The sequence below is a fragment of the Poecilia mexicana genome, unplaced genomic scaffold, assembly GCF_051168715.1.
Source record: "Poecilia mexicana isolate PSO_F unplaced genomic scaffold, ASM5116871v1 scaffold_5, whole genome shotgun sequence".
NCBI classification, from domain to species: domain Eukaryota; kingdom Metazoa; phylum Chordata; class Actinopteri; order Cyprinodontiformes; family Poeciliidae; genus Poecilia; species Poecilia mexicana.
Window position 1 is genome coordinate 13,341,734 of NW_028263374.1, and position 22,415 is coordinate 13,364,148.

At 41.4% G+C, this 22,415-nt stretch overlaps 1 protein-coding gene across 1 annotated transcript in view; it reads right to left on the minus strand.

Moving 5' to 3' along the window:
- The window catches only part of dip2bb (DIP2 acetate--CoA ligase B (putative)b), a 41,418-nt gene extending 19,039 nt beyond the window's left edge, over positions 1–22,379 (minus strand). Inside the window, exons 1-5 of the mRNA XM_088005560.1 lie at positions 21,407–22,379; positions 6,602–6,673; positions 5,577–5,729; positions 471–596; positions 13–357 (exon numbers count right to left, since the gene is read on the minus strand). Coding sequence (XP_087861686.1) covers positions 13–357; positions 471–596; positions 5,577–5,729; positions 6,602–6,673; positions 21,407–21,491 — 781 coding nt within the window. The 5' untranslated portion in view covers positions 21,492–22,379. The remainder of the gene's footprint in view (positions 1–12; positions 358–470; positions 597–5,576; positions 5,730–6,601; positions 6,674–21,406) is intronic.
- Positions 22,380–22,415: the final 36 nt, after the last annotated feature.

Consider the following 22,415-nt stretch of genomic DNA (forward strand, 5'->3'; position numbering starts at 1 on the left):
ACCCTTCCTCACCAATGCGACTGTGAGCCAGCATGTCCGCCACGGCTGCAGCGCGGCTCTGCTCCTGAGGCTGGCGGTGAGGTTGCTGCTGAGGCTGCTGCTGCTGGGGCTGATGGTGAGGCTGATACAGCGGCTGGTACTGCGGCTTGTACTGCGGCTGAGGCTGGCTCTGCGCCTGAGGCTTGGCCTCACCGTGAGACATCGTGGAGGACGCGGAGGACGAGGTGGAGGAGCCCTGGGCAGAGCGGTTCATCCAGTAGTCCGAGCTCTGCAGGTTGGGATGGACTTGAGGCTGAGGAGCGACCGCCGAAGACTGCCTGCGTGCAGACGTCTCATCTTCAGACCCTGACGAGGAATCTGTGAAAGACCAAGAAAAAAAAAAAAAGAAAGAAAGCGATAATGTTTAGTTTAATACGTTGATGTCTGAATTTACAGCCGCATTGAAAGAGAGACAAAAGTCTGGGCCTTACCTGGTGGTGTGCGGGTTTCAATGGGGGACTGCACATAAGTGGAGCGCCGCTTGGTTGGCATTGGCAGCGCCATTTTTTCCTCTTTGTTTTTAGCCAGTGCAGCTTGGACAGCCTCTGTATGGATATCTACACAGGCAGAGGAAAAAGGACACACCTTGAGTCCAATGTACTCTAGTTCTGAGGCAAAAGACAACAAGAAAAAAAAAAAAATCAACTTAAATGGACTTAAAGTTTAAGGTTTTGCTGTTAAAGCCCTTGGCCTTTGCAGGCCAACTCGCTAAGAAGCTCTTCTAGATTCATAAGGTGTGAACGCAGCAAAAAACTTTTATTTTATCATTGACACATTGGAACATTGGAGATTTTCTTTTTCCAGTTAGATCTCGCAAGCAAACTCAAATAAATCATCTTACAAGATTAAATCCATCTAGACTTGATGAGAAGGATTACTTTATTCTTAGCGATAACATTTTAGCCTTTTTTTTTTTTTCCAGCGAGATCCTGCTTAAAATCTGAGAAAGGAGTGATGAAAATGTTTTCTCGACGAAGAACGAAGCCACGAAGGAGAGAAGAAAGCGGCGCATTAGCCCACTCGCAAGCCTACACAGACAAAATGCACACAGCAACAAACACAGCGATGGCTGTTCACTCGATGACACCCACAGGCGCATTAAGTGGCACCACGTGACCGAGAGCACGCTCAGACCATGCAACACAACATGTGCAAGAGAATTATGCGCTGAGAGAAAACACATTTATTACTTCAGTGAAACTGTTCGAACATCGAGAGATAAAAATAAATCCAGAGCGGCCCACTGCACAGCGGCAACGGGGACTATAATTACGTAAACGGCGCTCTGATGAACAGATTACTGTGGGCTAAATTATCCTTCCTCATAATGTGCATTTCCCTCCCTCTCACACACAGGAGCGTCAGGAGAGGGCGACTCCTCAAACGTGTCCTGAAGGATGACGGTGTTTCACAGAGACAGTGTGGCGTTTAGAAGCTGGGCTTGTGTTTAACCGCAGGTCCAAGCTACAGATGAATCCAGTGGTACAACACAAGCCTGATGCGGGAACAGGCTTGTGTTGTACCAGGGAATTCCTTGCTTTGACTTTGTTTTGTTTTTTTCATAAGTTTGAGGTTCGATCTGTCGTTTACACTTGAAGCGTAATAGTAAGAGAAATAATGTGGGATTGGTAGTAATGTTTATAGGCCATACCTTTTGAAGAGTAGGAAGATAAGCAGTGTGTTTACTGCAAGTCCAGCAGGAGTCGAGTTGCTTAAGTGCTGAAATATCTGAAGGAGGCCAGGCTTTACAGCTTAGAAAATTATGTTTTATATCATAGTTTTCTGTTATTTGGGTTTGAAGGTCTTGATTAGACTAAACAAAAATGACCCATCTGAACTGAACTGCACAACTTCTATGGAGAAGTGAAATTTCTACATATTAAAGTGGATGTACACAAAAGTTCTGCTTTGTTTGCGGCGCGTGTCACAGCGGCACAAACAGAAGTTGCTGCTTCTTGATGGAACTTTACTGGATTTAATTCCTCTCACTGTCCTTTTTATGTCTCATTATTATGAATGTATAAAACTTTAAAAGTTCTGTACAGAAATATGGTCGCATACATGACATTGGATATTGTTTTGAATATTAGAATGACGACATCAACGCCAATTAATCCACATTTCCTCACTTCTGATTCTTTCCCATCCATTTATCACAGCATAAGCACCATTAGTCTTAAGTTTTAAGACATTAATCAGCAAAATCTGAATCAGGGTCAGCATAAAAGATAGTAAAATCCATGCATCAGGCCAAATATACAAATATTACCGCCTATTCAATATTTTTGATCTGAGCAATTCTATGAAACTGCAATATTGCACACGCTGACATTGCTTGGACAAATCAATTTTTATGAATTGTGCTGCCGTGACAGAAAATCTCAAACTGAACTGCTTTGACTGAAGTTATTTATTTATTTAAGTTATTTACCTGACAGTTTTATTTTTGAAGATGAACACTTCCTGTGTCAAAACTACAAGTATGTATGTGCCGATCCACTATCTAAGCATAAAGAGCAGTTGAAAAATTACTTACCTGAATTTTATAACCTGCAAAGTAAAGTGCTAAGTTTATGAAGCATTGTGACATTTCAGTGTGTGTAAGTTTTGTCCACGCACTGAAATATGTCACAAGTCAAATTATTAAGGAGTCATATCCACGGGTGAAAGTATTTTTTTTATTTATTTATTTTTTTTTTTGTTATAGTACCCCCAAGAATTTAAAACGACTTTCACCCCTGGTCATATCAAAACAGCTAACATCAGCATTGCACTTTATCAAAATGGCAGCAGAAGCAGCATTGGAGTTTTTTTTAAAGGTTATCTTTATTTGATGTAAAAACGTTTTACCACTGTTTAAGTGACGTTACAGATCATTGTAGTTCTTACTTAAACCAGCTAATCCTGTGTTGGAGCTACAGTTTTTTGGGGGGGTTTTTGCACCTTGATTTAAGCAGGAAGATTGAATTGAGATTAAAAATCTCTTTTTCTAGGCTTTTCAAAAAACAGACAGGAGAGACTGCAGCGTCATCAAAATAACTGAGCTAAGTGGGACACTAGTCTAATTTCTGTTAACTCATGAAATGTGTGCCGTTTTATTACATTTTAAAGCTGCCAAGAACCTCATTAGGACTTAGTGTTAGTAAATTCCTGTTGTTTTGATGACTCCAATCAGTATTGGAGAAGAAAATCTTCTCCAATAAAATTGGAGCGTTACTAATTACAACTGCTAATCTGTAAAATCTGGTACAAATAATAAAATATTAGTCATTAACATCCAACCATTACCGAGTTCACTTTTTTTAATCGGTCCAAAAGATAGCACAACTTCGTCACTGAAACATTTCAACACAGTTTTGAAGTATATATTGTAAAGGGTTATTGATTTAGATGAAATGCACATTGAGCAGAAGTGAGTTGGCTGCCACAGCAGCTCTCGCTGCATCTTGTTTCCCTCCAGTGACTCTGTATAGATCCACTGCTGCTGACATTTCAGATGACTCCACAGGTTTGTGCTGGTTTCTTATTGTCCCCTTTTCCAGCTCCCCACCCTCATCCGTCAGCAGCAGGTCTTGCACTTGGGGCTTCCCTGGATGTGGCTCAATAAAATACTTAAATAAGGAATCGGAACCACGGTTGAATTATTCACTATTCGTAAAATAAAGAAGCCCAAAAGTTGCAGTCAAGTGTGAATATTGAGGAAACAAAAACTGGGATCATTTCCTGATGAAAAAACTCTCAAATTACTTTTCTTATTATAATCTGAACAGGCAGTGCATTGTTGTCACCTTTGAAGCTAAAGTGCAAACTGTGGTCCCCTGAGTGGGAAACTGTGGAGCAGCTGATCTAAAAATAGAAAGTGGAAAGCTTGCATGTATGGATGCAGAAAAAAAAACATGTTGAGGCTTTGAAAAACAGCAGATCGTTTTGACAAAAATTGACACAAACTAATAAAGATGAAGTGAAGTTAAATTTCTGGAAAAACAAAATAGGGTGGAACTCTTGAAATGATTTTGTGGGACGACAGGACTAGACAAATGTGGCTCCCTAGCACAAGTTACTAATGCAGACTGACACGTATCTAATTTTTAAGGGCTAGATTGACAAATTTGATTTTTTATTTTATTTTTTTCAAAACAGAGAATGGTGCAACACAAAGTATTCCTTGAGCAACATGAACTTTCAGTTTTCTTTTCAGGCCGGGATTTGAACGCAAGGCAAACGTGCTACCAACTGCAGCACAATTTACAGGTTTACAAAGATTGAGCTGCTCTGTGGTTTCAGTGAAATATCACATTTTTAGTTCACTGTGGAGCAAGCAAAAATAGAATAGTTTTGCAGTTTAAAAAAAAAAACTTTTTAAAGAAAAAATTACTTTTAACTTTGGGTCTATATGGCAAAAAAGTGTAGACACCACTGCTTTACCACCAGGCTTCACTTGTGCCCCCACCAGGCTTAGCAGTTTTTCATGAGCTAACCTATATTACTTTATAGTTGGTGTTCAGATATTAATCTTCTAGTAACACATAATTATGAAGTGATATATTCAACTTTCCTTTCAGTTTAAAAAAATCTTTAACTCAAAAACACGGCGGGCCGCTGGATGAATGACTGCCGAGCGTCCCAACCACCGGGCATAGAAAGTTTTCTGGGGGAAACTATTACTAACATTATTTATATAAAAATCAAAAACAATGTAAAATTATACATATTTTTTAATAATAATGATAAAAATGTAGTGTTCAATCGTTTTGCATTCAGAAAGTTATGGGTTCAGTTCCAGCTTCCTCCCCTGAATGTTGCTGTCGTTAAGCAGCTTTCAGTGGCTGCCATGACTAGAGGAGTGCTATTCGAATTCAATCCACATCGTTCCTTCTGAATGCTTTAGCGGTGTCCAGCTTTTCTGGCTCTTGCTGCGTGTGAAATGTTGGATCGGCACGTTTAGAGTCGGTCCTATCCGAGTCGCTCTTGAATTTTGGATTTTTGAGCTCTGATTTCTCCCTCTGTTTCCCCGAGTTGTTTTTAATTTCCTCAGTAACTCGGTATAACAGACAGGCTCTGGTTCATACGGCTTCACGGCGAGCCTGCTGGAGTGTTACTGTGATTCCCACAAGAGCAGAGCAGAAGGAGACGATAACAACAAGAAGCAGCAAGACGTCCAAGTGAACACCAGCAGTATTCTCCATGTGGTTTCGGTGACCTTTCACCTCGACTGCTCAGACTCTCCACCATCAGGTTTCCCCATCAGGATCAATACCGTCACACACATCCAGTCAGTGACATCATGTTGCAGGGAGTGGGGGCCCCTCACAAAGGGGTTCCCCAGCTGCAGCCCTCCTCTGCTGACTGTTTCTCTAATCTCCTCACACTCCCATAAACAAACACGCTTCCAATAAACTCCTGTTTAATTGGTCCCTTTGAGACAGCCCAGAGTGTGACTTTTAAACACCGGCTCACTCATCAAGCCCGGCTCACGGAGGCTCATCAAAGGTGCTCGAAGTTTGAGAAGCAAGAAGCAAGCGCGGCCATTTCCTGACCTGATCTGTAGCGGTCATCTCTGGTTCCTCCGTTGCGATGCGTCCGGCGAGAGCGGCGTTCACGGTACCGGGACGAGTTGGCGGGGGCCGGGGCGGGGGCGTGGCTAGACGAACTGGGAGCAGGGGGCTGTGCGTCGTTCTGAGGGGGCGCCACTGTCAAACAAAAACATCAAACCTCTTTTAGTGGGAAAAAAGTCCCATGTAAACAAGAACATCTGTAGTTTTTCATGTGAGCAGAATTTCTGTGTTTCAATACTGGTAGGTATGAGGGAACAAAAGGTCGGTTATCACCCTGAAAAGTACAAAGACCTTCACTACTTTAACTTGATGATGCTCAGGGGAAGTTCCAGACTGTGTGAGCTCACATTTTGGACAAAAAACAGTCCAGAAACAGCTTGAGAAGCCCTCAGAAATGGGCTCGTTTTCAGCCCGCCAGCCTTATTCGATGCAATTTCTGGACATACTAAGCCTGGAGTGCCAATAGGTGGCACTAATAGTAAAACTCTTCAGTGTGGAGGTTGTCACTGAGGCAAGAAAGGCCGGTTTCCTACCTTCAGCAGCAGTGTGCAGAGCAGTGAGGCAATTTAAAAGGGAAACTGGGGAATTTGGATATAGATCGGAGCGTCTCTAGTTTTGGCAATATCCAACACTTTTCTACTTGGAAGTCATAAGAAAATGGGCTTTCTGATCGTTTTTATGAGCACAAATATTTAGATGCTGCTCAAATAAATAAGAGCCTTTCTCAGAAATTTGGTGTTTGTATCTTATGGTGCAAAATGTATTTAATTTTCAGGAAGTTTATCTGTTTTTTGGGGGTATTTTTTATTTTTTTTTGCATGACATGGTTTCAGGAAAACATCTGGACAAATGCAGGACGGCCACAACAGTAAAGCCACCCAACACAAACAGGCTGAAATGGCTTCCGCTGTGGTAGAAACCTTAGCAGTGATGCAAGGCGTCCAGATATCCAGTAGAAGTTGGAGTCTGTGTGTGTTCTCAGAAACTAAGAGGCGATCTGATCTTACCTGGAGTTTGGATAATGTAGGGAGCCAGGAGTTTAGTCCTCTTCTTCTCGTAGCCCTTCTGAGTGATGTCACCTGTGAAGCAAAAATGTTACTCAGATTTAAATTTGCAGGAAAAATAAACACACAACAACTTATCCATCGACTGCGCCTGACAAAATAAAAGACGAAGTTATCAACATTCTCCGCCAATGACTGCATGAATTAACAGTGACTCCCTCTGATTTCGAAAGGAGCCATCTGCGATCAAGGAAGGAGAGAGAGCGACAGGGAAAAATACCCGAGTTGGAAACCAGTAGGCAGGAGGGTGAAAACAGATGGGTGCGCACAGTGCTGCAGTGATCTCTAGAGATGGCTGCGGGCGTCAAAGATGAGCCTCAATGAAGGGAAAAACAAAACAGGACTAAATGTGGACGGAGACGGAAGCGTGGGCTGGGGACAGGGTGATTCAGAGACTCGGAGAGAAGTGACGACAGCGGATGAGAAGGTGGAAGATGAAAAGAAGATGACGAGAGGCACAGAATAGGACATGGTGGCAGTAAGGAGAAAGTGAGCAGACAGAGGTGGACCGATACTAATTTATCGCCCTGACTTTAGCCTTGACCAGGAAGCAGGCGAGCAAAGCCGTGACCGGGGCCGTGCAGTCTCGACGCTAATCCTTCATGTGGGTAGAGCTGTCAGATTTTCACATGTACAAGAAATCAATCTGTGGAGCCTCTCGCCACTTTCCCAGAAAAACCATCAGGGACGGATCGTTCATTCCCATTTGTTCCTGGGTGAACTGAAGATAATCCCTGCCTCAATAAGGTGAAGACCTGTTAACAAATCATAAACTTGTTTCCTGAAGCGCTGAGCTTTTCTCGACAATTATTAACACTTGGACCAATTAAAAAGTTTTCTGCACCTTGCAGTGACAAACAGGCGAGCTTCATCACTTTGTGTACATTATGACTGGCTGTTTCAATCAGCTAGTCATACTTTGATTAGCATTCAGTGGATGTTTTCATTAGAAATGGAGCTAGCAGTGACGATAAAAGTTTCTGAATCCAAATTCATCACTCATTATTATTTTCACCTTTTTTGAGACAATTGAATATATATATATATATATATATATATATATATAAAAAAAATTAAAAAAAAGCACCTTTTGCATAAAGTGTTTGTGCAACGCATGAAGCTTGAGTCTCGGATCTTTTGGGACAGCAGCTGGAAAAAGATGAATCCAGGTCAGAGACTCCAGTTTGGTTCTGGAGGTTCTGGTGCCGGAAGAAACGCATGGAGGCAAGGCGGCTACATGCATCTGGAAGAGCTTTGAGGCCGATAAGTTATAACTGTGAAAAACATAAACATGGGAGGTCGTCTAAGAACAATGACCACAATGACACTTCTGGGAAAATACCGATGGATTATTGACACGTTTATAATACAGATGCAAAATTCAACTGGTCTTACTGTTGTGAGCAAAATCAGCACTTTTATTTATTTTTTTGCATATTTTGCTGAAGTAATTTCACATGCTGGAAAGTGAAAGCTGAGGTTACCGTGGTCAGATGTTTGATCAGTACGAGCTCTGTGCCTCTACCTCCGTGGTTTATCATCGCAGATAAGATGGCCTTGCCTAAATATTTGGCACATGGCAGCGGAAAAACCACAGACAGTGGGAATAAGCAAGAAAGCTCATGTTTGCAAGGACATCGCCTGGGAGCTCACGCCGACAAAAATACCAACTCAGAGGCAGGGGAGCATCTTTTTTTTTTCTTTTTTTTTTTGTGGAAGAAATACGGAAGAAAGGCAAACACTTCCATAAGTAATGCATGAACAGTACAGTTGGCTGCGCTCAGTCACATGATTTATTTTTAGCTTATGTGAACAGGCAATTTCTCTGCAGAAACACAGAGAGAGGGGAAGAGATGGAGACTGGGATGGGGGAGGGGTCAGCGTGCATTAACCGAAACCCAAAGTAATCGCTCCTCCATCTGGATCATTTTCCAGCAGTTAGGGACGAGAGAGTTAAACTGTTACCGTCACCGGATATGTTGGGGAGAAAAAAAGAGAATCGGAGAAACTGGTGGATAATAATCACGACCTTACATATTTGCATTTGCAAAATGTGCATCACACAAACACAAATATGAACCGGTACTTGTCTGCTCCCAATTTACAGGGTTGCCAGGGGTCAAACCACAGCTGCACCATGAGGGGGAGAGAAAAGGCCTCACTTGTGTTACCACACTTTCCCACAGTGACCCAGTCACGTCTGTCCCCAGCGCCGGACGCCACGATCAAATGATTTCAGTCGACCTTTGCACGAGACAGCCGCAGCTCGTCCTGGTTGGACAGCCGGGTCGTAAAAAAAAAAGAAAAAAAAAAAGAGAACGATGCAAAACATCAAAGTCGTCCGTCCTCTCCGGCCCGAACGCTCTCCAACTTTCTGTTGTTGGGAATATTTGAGCTGCGGCTCGGCCGGTCGCTCTCCTTCTGCCCCGCGGCCTCTAGGGCTGAATAGTAATTGGCTGCACATCTTCATTCTCTCTCTCTCTCTCTCTGCTCTGCTTCCCACCCCCATCACATTACACTCAATTGGCCTCGCAAGAAAACAACCTAAATTTATGTCAACACCTACTCGTTAAAACAAAAATATCAAACAAACTATATGGAATGCGACTTTAAATCTACAAAGTCCGGTCTAATCTTTGTGATGCTGTGTGCTGACTCCACCGTCATGAGCTGGCACCGTGCCCTCACACCCCTTCCCCCCATGCCTTCGTTGATTGAGCTCAAGTCGGTAATTTTCAGCAGGATTGTTGTTTATTCAGCAAAACGAAGGTCCTGAGGTCCAAAGAGCTGGCGCGGTTTTATCTGCAGAATAAACATCTTCTGAGACCTCCCAGAGGCTTCGTTTTCGTTCTAATCTGCCCCAACTCATCACGCACAGGCACCAGTAGCCGGACACACACATATCAAGAATATGGTAAACACCCTGCGTGTTTTTAAGGGGCAGCAGTGGCTCAGGTGGAAGGGGTTCGTCCTGTAACAGGGGAGCAGCCAGTTAACCCCCCCACTCCATCTGTCTCAGTCACTTTGTCATTGTGGAGACCTTGAACGTGATAAAGCCCTATCCAAGTGCAGGCCATTTACCATTTAAACAACAACAATGTTTGGGTTTTTAATTTATTTAAATGAAATGGGTTCTTCACTGCTCAAAACCATTTTCCTGTAGATTCAAGCAACTATTGTAATATTTAGGACAATCCTGATGATACGAGCAATAACTATGAGTATTATGAGGTCTTGTAGTGGCTGTCATGAACATGCAGTTAATTTTTTTACACAACACAATATACAGCTCTATGAAAAATGAAGAGTCCACTGCACTGAACCCCACTGAAAACCTCCTGGTTATTCCACCAAACGTTGATCTCTGAACTCTTCCTGAGTAAAAACATTAGTTTTGTTGTTTCTAAATGAATATGATCTTGTTTTCTTTGCATTATTTGAGTTCTGAAAGCACGGCATCTTTTTTCGTCATTTTCTGCAAATAATTCAATTTTTGCTTGGAATTTCGGAGACATGTTGTCAGTAGTTCATAGAATAAAAGAACGACGATCATTTTACTCAAACATATAAATATAAAGAGGAAAATCAGAGAAACTCATCATTTGATGTGGTCTCTCAATTTTTTCCAAGGTTGTATATTTAACGCCACGTTTCTTATTTACTGGCAGCACAAAAAATTTTCTTTCTTTTTTTTACATTGCCTGAATGCTTGTGTATGATTGCAATGTGGAGCCGTTCAGAGGGTTCTCTTGCTTTTTCTTGCGCCTGTGCTTGTGAACTTGTGCATGTTGGTACAAGACCACAAGTATGTCAACACTAATACGCTGTGTGACTGACAATTAGGCTTATGCAGCTGCTCAAAGAAGCTGTGAGCGAACTCAAATTAAACCCTGCAACCATTTTCTTCCACTTTAAGCACACTAAATAGTTCCCCGCAATAAAATGTTTTCCACGGATCACACACAGCTGTTCTCTTCGATCAGATTGCTCCCGACAGGTTATATTTGAAAAGACATTTGTAAAGCTGTTCGTAATTTCGACATGCATTCTTTTCTTTTCTTTATTTTTTACAAGGTTGGAGCTGCAGAGACACACCAAAAGAAAACACAATTATCTCGCGTATAATGAGACCTCTGTGTATATTCTGTCACAGTGGATTATATTACTGAAAGAGAAGACACATGTGTACTTCTGTTGGTTTAGACCAAAACTGGTATTACGAGCCCAGCAGGGTGAAAATGGCCTCCAATCGTTCTCCTCCTGCGGAATAGGAAGCTGGGTGTGGCCAACAGGGGCAACAAAGAGAATCATGTTTTCCTCCACACATTCATTAAACTCATCCCTGATGGGACTGATGACATCAACACACACACACTGTCCCAAGAGGCCCAGAAGCAGTAATAACAAGGGTCACAAAGACAAAAGGCAAATAAGTGCAGGTACGTATCTGATGTCCCGGTCCTGCCTCCGGATGCAAAGTTTTCTCTTTGTGATAAAAAAGCAGGAGGAAGCAGGGACTGACATATCTGAGGCACACGTTAGCATTTACTGGCATCTGCTGCTACATAAACTCTTACTCAATATTTCTATTCAAAAAATATTTCATTTGTCCCAAGCGCATAATCCAAGTATCTTCAAGGAGTCGCTGTGGATGGTGATGCTGTGGGCAGGAAGGACCTCTGGTCAAAGTCAGGCTTTCTTCAAATCTGAAGAAGTCTTTGACTGACGACTGTTGTTGTTCGACACTCTCATGACAGTCGCAACATGCAAACAGCTCAATTTCAAGGCAACAAAGTTGATATTCCACACAGTAACATGCCCTGGATGACAATCAGTGGGGGACAAGCAATGCTGATCCTCCTCATTTGCTTTTGCTGCTTCTCTTTTAAGATTAGGAAATCGGTCAGGGGGGAAGTTAGAGTCGGAGATGTGACCAGAAGAACAGAAGAGATAGCTTAAATTTTCAGGCGCCACGGTTACACATCATAACAACTGAACTGTCCAAGAGTGAAAAAGTAAAAGCAAAAATTCTTTGCTTTCAAAACCAGAGGGAATAGCTGTCCAAACAAGCAATACTTTAACCAAAAGAATTATGAACAAAAGTCAACAAAACAATCAAATCAGAGCTAACGTAACAGAGCCGCTGCCACCATGAGCACTATAGTCTATATCCAACCTTATTTACTGTCTAAACACCTCAGAGCGCTGAAGTTGAACAGCTCTTGTGATTTGAAACCAGAAGCAAGTCTGGTTTCACGAGTGACGCAATTCCAGACGCGAGCAGAAACCGGAAAACCGGACAGAGATGATCCAGTTAGAGAGACAGTCTGATGAACAGTCTGCAGTCCAGTTTATTTAAGCACCTCCTTCAACATGCAAACTCTTTTGTTGTGCTTTGACAAGAAGAATGAATGCAACAGATAAACAGAAAAATATCTGAGGAACATCCTGAAAATGGGTGATTTAAAAAAAAAATTGCCATTTGTTTAAGGATTTTTTCTCATAACGTGTAGATTTTTAATTTTATTAACAGGAGCACATCCAGGTAATGTTGCTGTTTTTGTGGAGTCGTATCAGGTCAGTAGGTGGTCCTTCAGTGTGAAACAGTCATGAAAACGTTTTACTCTACCGAGGTTCAGCTGGCAAGCCAGGAGCAATTACCACATGTAAAAAAAAAAAAAAAAAAAAACACAGACCGCCTTCTCATGTTGCAGCCTCGACACCACTAAAATATTTATGCATATGAGACTCACAAAGACAATAAATTGAGCTGTTTCAGAAATACTTCCTGACAAAAAGACAACAACAAAGCTGATCGCTCTTAAGGCAATACTGTTTAAGGAACTACAGCTTGCAAATCACGTTCCATGTGTAGCAGCTTTTACAGTTTGGTGCTGCAACATATGGCTATTTTAATCTGGAATAGTTTATGGAAATTTCAGAGAGTACAACAGCATGTTAAAGTGCATGACGGGGGGCAACACGTGAGGTGAGCTGGTGGCAACCAGGTGGAGCAAAAAGAGGCGACAACATTTGGTGACGACTAAAAACGATCACAGAGCATTAAAGAACGAAATACTGATTCTGGCAATCAGAAGGAAGCTGCTAAGGTAATGATACATTTTAGTTTATTCAGTTTAGCCACAACTTAGTCTTAAAGAAACGGTATTCACAGGGCGGTCTATGATAAAGGAGAAAGTAACATGTGCGCTAGAAGGAAACGGATTAAATGACAGAGTGCTCACTGGTCTGCATTGCAAGCTGAGTCCTTCTTCTATTAAATAATTGAGTGAACACACACTAACCTATAACCTATCTCTATGCAGTTAAGTGCATAGAGAGCACTTAACTGTTCTCTATGCAATAACCACCAACAACCTTGAATTATTTCTTTTAGCTTTTGCCATTTTTACCAGCCAAAGCCAAGCAACGAATCGCAGAGTCGTAATAACGAGAATGGGACGGCATAAAAAAGCAGGTGCGACAGCTTAAAGCCCATGTGAGGCTCCCTGTGAACATGAAAGCAAGATGATTCAGGATTCAGCTCCCCAGCTGACTGTGCAGCTCTCTGTGAAGGGGTGCACCGGAGTCTCCTCTAAATTATTCAGTCGTTTCAGAACAAGAGCTTCATTTTTAACAGTGTTTTCTGTGATCCTGGCCGAATAAAAGGCTTAATATTAACACAAAAAAAAAGAAAAAAAAAAAAAAGACATGATCGGTGCCAGAACTTTTTCTTTCATCGTGTTTGGTCGAGTCCAGGCTGGAAGGCAGAAAATCAGAGGGCTGTTCCTCTGAAACACTTAATGACTGAAATCTGTTTGGGGGGGTTTTCCCGGGACCTGTCAATGGAGTTTGCACACGCAAAAAACAAATCCATTTAAACTCGTACCTCACGCACACAGTCAGTGTTATCCGATGGGTTTTAAGAAAGGAAGACAATATTTTAAAATTTTCCCTTCCCTAAATAATCTACTCTAAAGACGTAAGAATAAATGATTTTATTCTGCTGATTACATTTTTGACCACCTCACGTTTTTAGTCAGTGGCACTACAACAAATGTTTGACTGTTCCTTTATCACGACGACATTATATTTCAAATGTTAAATGTTTGGTCATTTGCAAAAAAAACTATTTTCCTTCTTAAGGAAAATAGTTTTTTCCAATTTCATTTTGTTAATATTAAACGTTTCAAATCATGAAATGTGCTTCAATCTCAGAGCAAAATAACCAGAGCAAACACTAAAAGTTGTTTTCAAATTATAATCACATTTATTAAAAACAATAAAAAATCCAAACCAATCTGCCTCTGCAGTGAAAAAGTAATTACCCCCTAAACATAATAACTGGTTGGGCAACACTACATTCAAGCCTTTGTGGTAACTTTTCAATCAGTCTTCAACATTGCTGCAGAGGAGTTATGACTTCCTCTCCATCACAAATTGGTATTTATGCAGCCACATTGGAGGGTTTGTTTAAGGTCACACCACAGCATCTCATTTGGACTTAAGCCCAGACTTCAGGCCATTCCAGAACAATTTTTATCTGGTGGATTTTCTGGTGCGCTTTGGATTGTTCTCTTGCTGCATAATCCGAGGGCTCTTAAATTTAAGGTCAAAAACTGATGGTTTGATATTCTCCTAAGAGAACTCATGGTTTCATTGGTTATATCAACTCTTAAATCCCAGACTGTAGCACTCTGATGTAAAACTAACTTCAGTCGAATCAGAATATTTCCCTAGAAGTCTTGGGGATTCTCAAGATATTTTACAGCCAATATGGGGCAAATGTTTGTGTTGATTTTGGTCAGCAGTTAGCGATATTTCAGACAAAAAAAAAATAAAAATATCGGTATCAAAATCGGTACAACTGAAGTGTCTAAAAGTGAAAAAGTAAAAGCAAAAACCCGTAAAAAGTCGGCAGGTCAGACTTTTTAAAGACCTTAATTGGCAATCAGTGCGCCCCGAGTTGTATTCATGCAAACTTAAACATGTTAAGTCTGCCACATATTCACTGCTACACACGTTTCAGTCACGGAGACGATTGTAACTTGGATGTATATTGTGTTCATCTAGTTGGTCGCCTTTTGGAAACCTCAAACTAAAGGCAAAGATCTTTCCATCCATTCTCACTTCCAGTGCTGACTGATCCCAATAACCTTCAAGCAACTTCATTTCCAGACAACCAATCTAAATTCAACTAGATCTGTGTGGATTCAATTTAAATGATTTTCTGCAAGATCAAGATTACCAGACAGGTCAAAGAGCTGACTAACGCCTGGCGGGTTTCGGACTCTAAACCAACGGCCAGATCATGTAACTTTTTGTTATAAAGAGACGAGGGGGAAAAAAGAAATCCTGACAGGAAGCAGTTATTGTTGGTGGGCGTGTGAGAGGCAGAGATCCCCAGCAGCAGTTTCAGCCTAATGTGACTCACAGGCTAAATGAGCTAGGCTTGTTGCCCCCTGATGCTCTGTGACCTAGATTGAGAGATGCAGGCAGGACTATAATCTCTCATTTCTCTCCCTCTCCCACTGCGTAGAACAGGCTGCCGACGTGCTTGGAGACGAGAGAGATAGATGGTCTCCAGACGTTATCGATCCTCTACAGCAAGAGCCGAGGAGATGATCGAATTATGAAGCCGAGAAAAACCGCTCGAGTAGCTGCAAAGCGTGCCAAACTGTTTGTTTACGGGACACGTCTATAGCAGCACGCACATATGTGGAGTGGGACAGTGCAGATGGCATGGATCACCGGCACCGGAGTGAGTTTCCACTTGGCTTAAAGCGTCGACAGCGCTGCGAAAAAGTATATTTGCCCCCGTAAAGGTTTTGTTATGTTGTTGTTTTTTAATCACATTTAAAAGTTTCCAGTATAGAAGAATCATATATTCTTAATAAGTACAGAAGGCAGTTTTCAGATTATGATGATTTTTTTTAATTTTTTACTGGCCATATCCAGGGTTGGTTTCTGCAAGTCCTTTAAAATCACTCCAATAGAACTTCCTTCCTGTCTGGCATCAGGAAGCTTAAAAAGCTCAAAAGGAGACAAATCATCAACTAAGAAACTAAAAACGTATCTGATACTGATCGTAACGCAAAAGATCACACAACAATTTCTAAGGTTGTGAGACTTCAGTGAACTACAGGGAGAGTCATGAACTACACAAAGAAAACATGATGAACCTTCCCAAAGACGACTCACAAAGGAGGCCAAAAAAGAACAAAAAAAATTAAGGTTGTGGTGTGGCCTAGTCAAAGTCTGGACATAAATCCAATGAAGATGCTTTGCCATAGTCTTAAACAACCCTGTCGCACTTGTGGTTGAATTAAAACAACTCTTACATCCTCCACGGCAATGTACATGTTGATGGTTTCTGAACAGTTTTTTTTGTGTTTATTGGTTTTACATTGAAAAAATCCCAATAAGTACAAAGTTGCCTCACATTAACTTTTGTTTGATTGTGTGAACCCTACATTTTCAGTCAAGATATAAAAGAAATCTTGAAGAAGGCAAATTCCTTTTCTACAGGTTTTAGAGTCGCTGAGGGAAAAAAAAATAAATCTAAATTTATCTTAAAATTATTTTCTGACATTAGTGTGTGGTCTATCGCAAGATTACATTAGCATCCTCAAATTTCCCGGTGGAACAAACTACAACAGAACAATCTGTTTCTCGATTGGTCTGGAGTGACGTTTGATGTTCTGATTGATCTTAACATTTTCCTTTCCACACATGAATAAGTTCATCTGATCTCTTGTTCTATTTATATCCTTATCTGTCTGCTCTACTTGGTAGCACTTCCTTGACAGCTACCACACTGGCGTTGTTAGCTTTTCCCGGCTCTTCTACCAGTGTCCTCATGGTGGTTGCCTCAGTGAATGCAAGATGGCACCATGATGTCACTCATTAGCATAGGGACTGCCATTTTGGAGCGTCAGGTTCAGTAATCTCCATCTAATTTGACGTTTGAACCCACTGATAAGAGAAGTGATAGATGAGACCTGACTGGGAAGAAATACACATCTTTAGCAGCAAATGGTGCTAAAGTAGTGAAGCAAAAAAAAACCCAGCAACCTAATGGTGGCTACAGGGATTTCTAACTCAGCCTTAATCCAGGGTTTGGTTGTAAAACAATAGCCCAAGCTTTATGCATCTCACTGAGCTCTGTTCAGTCCATTATCTGAAACCGGACAGAGTATCACATGGCTGCAAATCTACAAAGACATGGCCGTTAATCTAAACTGACAGGCAAGGCAAGGAACCCATCAATAAGAGAGGGAGCCAAGAAATTACTCTGGAGAAGCTGCAGACATCCGACAGCTGAGCAGGAAGTAGCCGGCGAATGTGGAGACAGAGCTCCTTAACGCGAATATCGTCTCTGGAGCTCACCACAATGTTCTCTCCCTTGTTTCTTCCCTTCGTTGTTTTTTCTCTAGGTGTTGTTTATTTTTGTATCGCCCAACAGGGTTTCCCATTAACCCCAGCAGTGAGCTTAGCATTGCGCTACATCAGCTTTTTCTTGCAAGTAAAGTTTTGGAAGTCGTAAATTAGGATTTCATCTGATCAGAGCTGCTTCTTCCACATGTTTGCTGCATGGCTTTCGTGGAACAACTGCTTTCGTCTTGACGCTTTCTCATGAAGTCTAGATTTGTGTGTGTGTGTGCAATAGTTGTCCATTCGACACGTTTCGCCACCTTCAGTCAGGAGCAGCTTGACAGATATGGCTGCAGCTCCACATTAAGATGGACGCTGCGTTCCACTTTGCTCACCAACACAAACTGCTGTTGCCCAGCGCACAGCAATACAAACAAATCTGTTTCTCAGAGCAGCGCAGCCGATTTCACATCCCGACAAAAAGTGTGTTAATGCTGCACATCAAACACAGGGTAGTGGCAGCATCATTCTGTGGGGATAATACTGCTTTTCTTAACCAGAAAGAGGAACACTGGTCAGAGTTAATGGAAATGAATGAAAGGCAATTCTAGAAATCCCCCCCCCCAACATCTAGAGCTATGATGCAATAGTTTGGATCAAGTATATTAATATTTTAAGGTGGCCTAGTCAAAGTGCAGACCTTGAGAATATGTATGTCGATAAAACCAAAAGTCTCTTGGCTACTTCACAGAGAATTGCCAAACATGCAATTTATTTATTTTTTTGCAGCTCTGTCGTTGCTCACTTGTTTTTATAAGATATATTTAATGATTGAGAAGCATTATATTTAAATATTTCCTTATTAGAAATTGAATTTATTTGTGTGAAGAATGAGCACTTTTAAAATCAAACTTTCAGACTGCATAAAATCTAACAGTAGTGGCTTTTAAAGATTCTGTACATTTACCTTGATGTATTTGGTGACAGCTGTTCTCACTAGTTTCGTATGTTTCTTTGTATTGTCTTTGTTTTATTAAATTTTATCTTTGGTCCAAAGAAAATAAAAATAAAATAAATGGTTTAAAAAAATAGAAAAGAAACTTTAGTGTATAGCTGTGGAAAGTTAGTAGATTCATCCCCTAGTTAAAGCAAAAAAATAAAAAATAAAAAAGGAAAACTTAGTGGAGGTATAAACAGGTGCATGCCACACTATTCAGGTCTTAAACTTAACTGAAATGTAAAAACAAACAATAAAAAGAAAGCACATGGACGCTATATATCATGAACTACTTTCAGTAACTCAATCACATAAAAAAAACAAAAAAAAAACAATGAGGTTTGTTATTAAGGTGCTCTGGGAGACACATGCGAAGTGACCGGGTTGTGGCGAACATCCCATCGCATGAAGACCTTCTAAACGAGCTTAAATAGCTACGTGAGTCCGGCCGTGTGAAGAACAGCAACCTGGTCAAACACCATAATCCCCATAGTGCCGGGAATAAGCACTGGACACTTGTACCCTCGTCCAGAGCAGCTTAAACTGTTGTGGTTTAGTGCTCTACATTCCAGCCCAGCTCAGTCACTAAGACCTTTTACCCCGTCAAAGGTTTTCTTTGTGTCCTTCCAGTCATGGAAGTTAAAGTAGGTGGAGTTGCTCCGTTTCCTCTCCTAGCTGCGACTATCGCCACCAACACGCACAGAAGCAAAATGCACATCACACTGCAGCCCTACGCGTTTTCAGACAGGACATAAAAGATGCTGATGCACATTTTCCTACGCTTGTTGCTAGGGGGAATCCCATCTACGGGGACAACAATGAGGGGAATTGTTGCCATGTAAAAGATATCCACGACAAAGTTTCGGGCTCGCTGGGTGCCCAGCTGCTTCTTGCCTTGTTGCCGTCAGCCGTTTGCATCCCGAGTGGACGTCGGACAGACGGCGAGGACGCTTCGTGACACCAGAAGGTGTCGATACAGAAGAAGAAGAGGAAGCATCTGGAAAGCAGGAGCTCTTCATCACGTTTGATCTAATGTTTCAAACGACCTCTGAGGCGGACTGAGGCTCTTACAGAGGGATGTGAGGTGTCACCTTACCACACAGCTTCACTCAAGAGACTAAAACCGACAACAGTCTGAATTTACTATTAGCCGTGGAGCTGTCCCAGAAACTTTGACTTGACACTGAATCCAAGAAATGTATTTACTTTGATGACTAATTTAAAAATAACAGCCTTGTTACTTAAATAACTTAGATCATTGAAGTAATTTTAATATCAAAGACAAAGTGAGTAAATAAAAAAACTTTAAAAAAAAGCAGAGTGGTGATTCCATCTATTAAGGGACTAAAGCAAAGCAAATCTACCGTGCGCTATGCGAAAAAGTAATCATCCCACTTGTTAAATCATAAAATAAGAAATGAACTATAACATTTTTCTTTCACTATCCACTCCGAGGCCTGACAGAACCTGTCTGACAACATGAGGTCGGCCAAAAGATCTAAAACGCAAAATGCCATTTAGACACAGATCTACAGAAAATCAAGAATAGATGAGAAAGGGTCACCGACATCTAATCATTCTGGAAAGGATTCTAAACCCATTTCTAAGGCTTTTCAGCTCCAGTGAACCACAGTGAGAGCCATTATCCACAAGTGGAAAAAACGCTGAACTGTTGTGAACCTTCCCAGGAGAGGTCGCCCTGCAAACACTACTCCCAAAGGAGCATCAACCACACGTCCAGGGAGCCACAAAGACTCCAGAACTGCGTCTAAAGAACTACATGCCTCACTTTAGGGCTTAGTATTCATGATCTGACAATAACAGAAAGACGTGGGAAAACATGGCATACAAGGGTTTCAAGGCCAAAAGCACAGCTGGACAAAAGTAGCCATCTCCCATTCGCCAGAAACAACATGTAGACGATATTCAAGACTTTTGAGGGGGGAAATATCCTGTGAACTTACAAGAGAAAAACTGAATATTTACATCTGGTCTTAAAACAACAAAGCATTTCAGAACAAATCATACGTACAGTCAAACACGGCGGTGGCAGAGTGATGGTCTGGGACTGCCTTAGGTCCAAGTCTGGACCTAAATCCAACAGAGATATTGTGCTTTGGTCTAAAACGGTTTAATGTGGCTGAAATAAAACACCAAATCAATTTAAAAGGCTCACAGGCAGCAATCGAAAGGTTACAACCAGTTAGTGGGTTTTGGGGTAAAGTAGCTTTTTTGGGCAGAATCAGTTTAGTTGGGATTTTTTTTCCCCTTTAAAAACACAAACATTTCATTTAAAAAAAAAAAGTTTTTGTGATTACTGAAGTTATATTTGTCTGATACTAAAACCTATTTGATGGTGCAAAACATCCAAGCCCAACAAGAAGGTAAAAACAGAAGAATGTTGTAAGGGGGGAAAAAAAATCATTTTTCACAACAGACAAACACCAAAAGCAATACTTTAGAAGATTACCAGAACTATTGAGATGTTTTTAAAGAAATAGCTTGTGGTTTTTGCAACCTATGAACAAAATGACAACAGTTTTTTTCTCCACCAAGGTTCCAGTCTCAAGTTCCACCTGTGCTCCGACAGACAGGACAGCTAAACGTATACATGGGGCTCTGTGTTGCAGCAGGGGCTAAGACATCATTAGCAGCACATACCTCTTCTTGTTTGGCTCTATGTGAAGCATGGCATTACTCATCCTCCTCCAGGCACCAGAGAACTGCACGGCACAAATCAAGTTTCTGCCTAGTGATTCACAACGTGACGAGGAGACTTGCATAACATCCAGATCCATATTCTCTAGTCCTACAGCAGTGTTTTTTTTTTTGTTTGTTTTGTTTTTTTTAAGCAAATGAGCCTTCATTATGTGCTGCAGATCAGAGTTGAAGCTTTGAGAGCAGCAGAGATGGATGCTGGATGGGCCACAACACCAACACTGTCCACTGATCCTCATACACAGGGCCTCTGGAATGACAAAGCTGACCCACATTCAACAACAGGAGTGGATGGATGCTCATTTCACCAATATGGACTAACTACAGGATGATAATGCGGATTAAAAACAAGAAATCACTGCAGATGTCTCATAAAAAAACAAACATAAAAAAACATAACCCCCCCTCACTATAAATGATAATCCCTACGTGTAGCAGTAAAAATGGCAGGGATTTCATGTTTTAAAAAGGGGGTCAGTGTGTGTTTATATTTTTGCTATATTCGTGACTCGACCCACTGCAGTAGCTGGGACTCAACCAGCTGACACAGAGACCCTGTCAGTCCCCGAAGGAACACAAACCCGCAAATAAATCTCCAGTTTCCACCTAATCGACAGCATCTAAAGCTCCTGAACTCGCTGCAGGAACATCCAGCCTACCTTCGGACAGCTCCAGGTCCAGCTCCGCCAGCTGGTCCCTGACCTCTTTCGGCAGAGCCGACAGATCAACGCCGCGGTCGGTCATCTTCGGAGGTTCCGCAGCCAGCGGGGTGGATCTGATAAGCTCGAAGGGCAGCAGGTGACGATCCGGCGAGAGGCTACAAGAGGGAGCTGGGGGGGGGATAAACAATCAAGACGTGGTAGCGGTGCTGTTTACTACATCTCCGCGACTCCCCGACACCGCCATGACTGTGGGAGATGGGAACAAGTCGGCAGAGAGGAGTCCGTTAGTCACGTGACCCGGGATGATGGGACCCTGTGGAGGCAGGAAGTGGACTCGGTGCGCCCTCTGCTGTTAGCAGCTGGAAGTGAAACAAGCTTATTCCACCTCACCTGACTCACCCCAGGTGGAAGATGGCAACCTGGCATAGGGGCGATATGGACTCACGGCAAATTTTCATCACAATAGTTTGTGATACTATTGTAACGATAAAGGTGATGATAAGAACTGTTTGGGGTTTTTTCCACCTTACCGTGTCGCCTGCATGACCCTACAAATACTCTTGAAAACATACTCATTTATGATGAGTATGACTTTTAACAAACCGCACAGTTAACTCTATAATGATATTTTTAAAATATATTGATATTTATTGACACTCTCATTAGTAAAAATAATAATATGAATAATAAAATACAGTATTGGGGGATTTCAAACATTTTCAATTGGAATGTATTTCAAATTTAATGTTAAATCAAGGTTATTATAATAAATGATAAACAACATGATAAATTAGTGCCTAATTTTTATTTATCGCTGGAAAATAAAATTTTATTTACACCTGAACACCAAAAGGTTTCATTATTTCACTCATTTAACAAAAGATAACCACTTTTTTTCCTACCTGAAGAAAATTTAAGATACCTTGTGCATTGATTTCCTAATGTGGGATCACAAAGAGGCATAAAGAAATCTAAAATTAAAAGACAGGGAAAATCTTGAATTTTG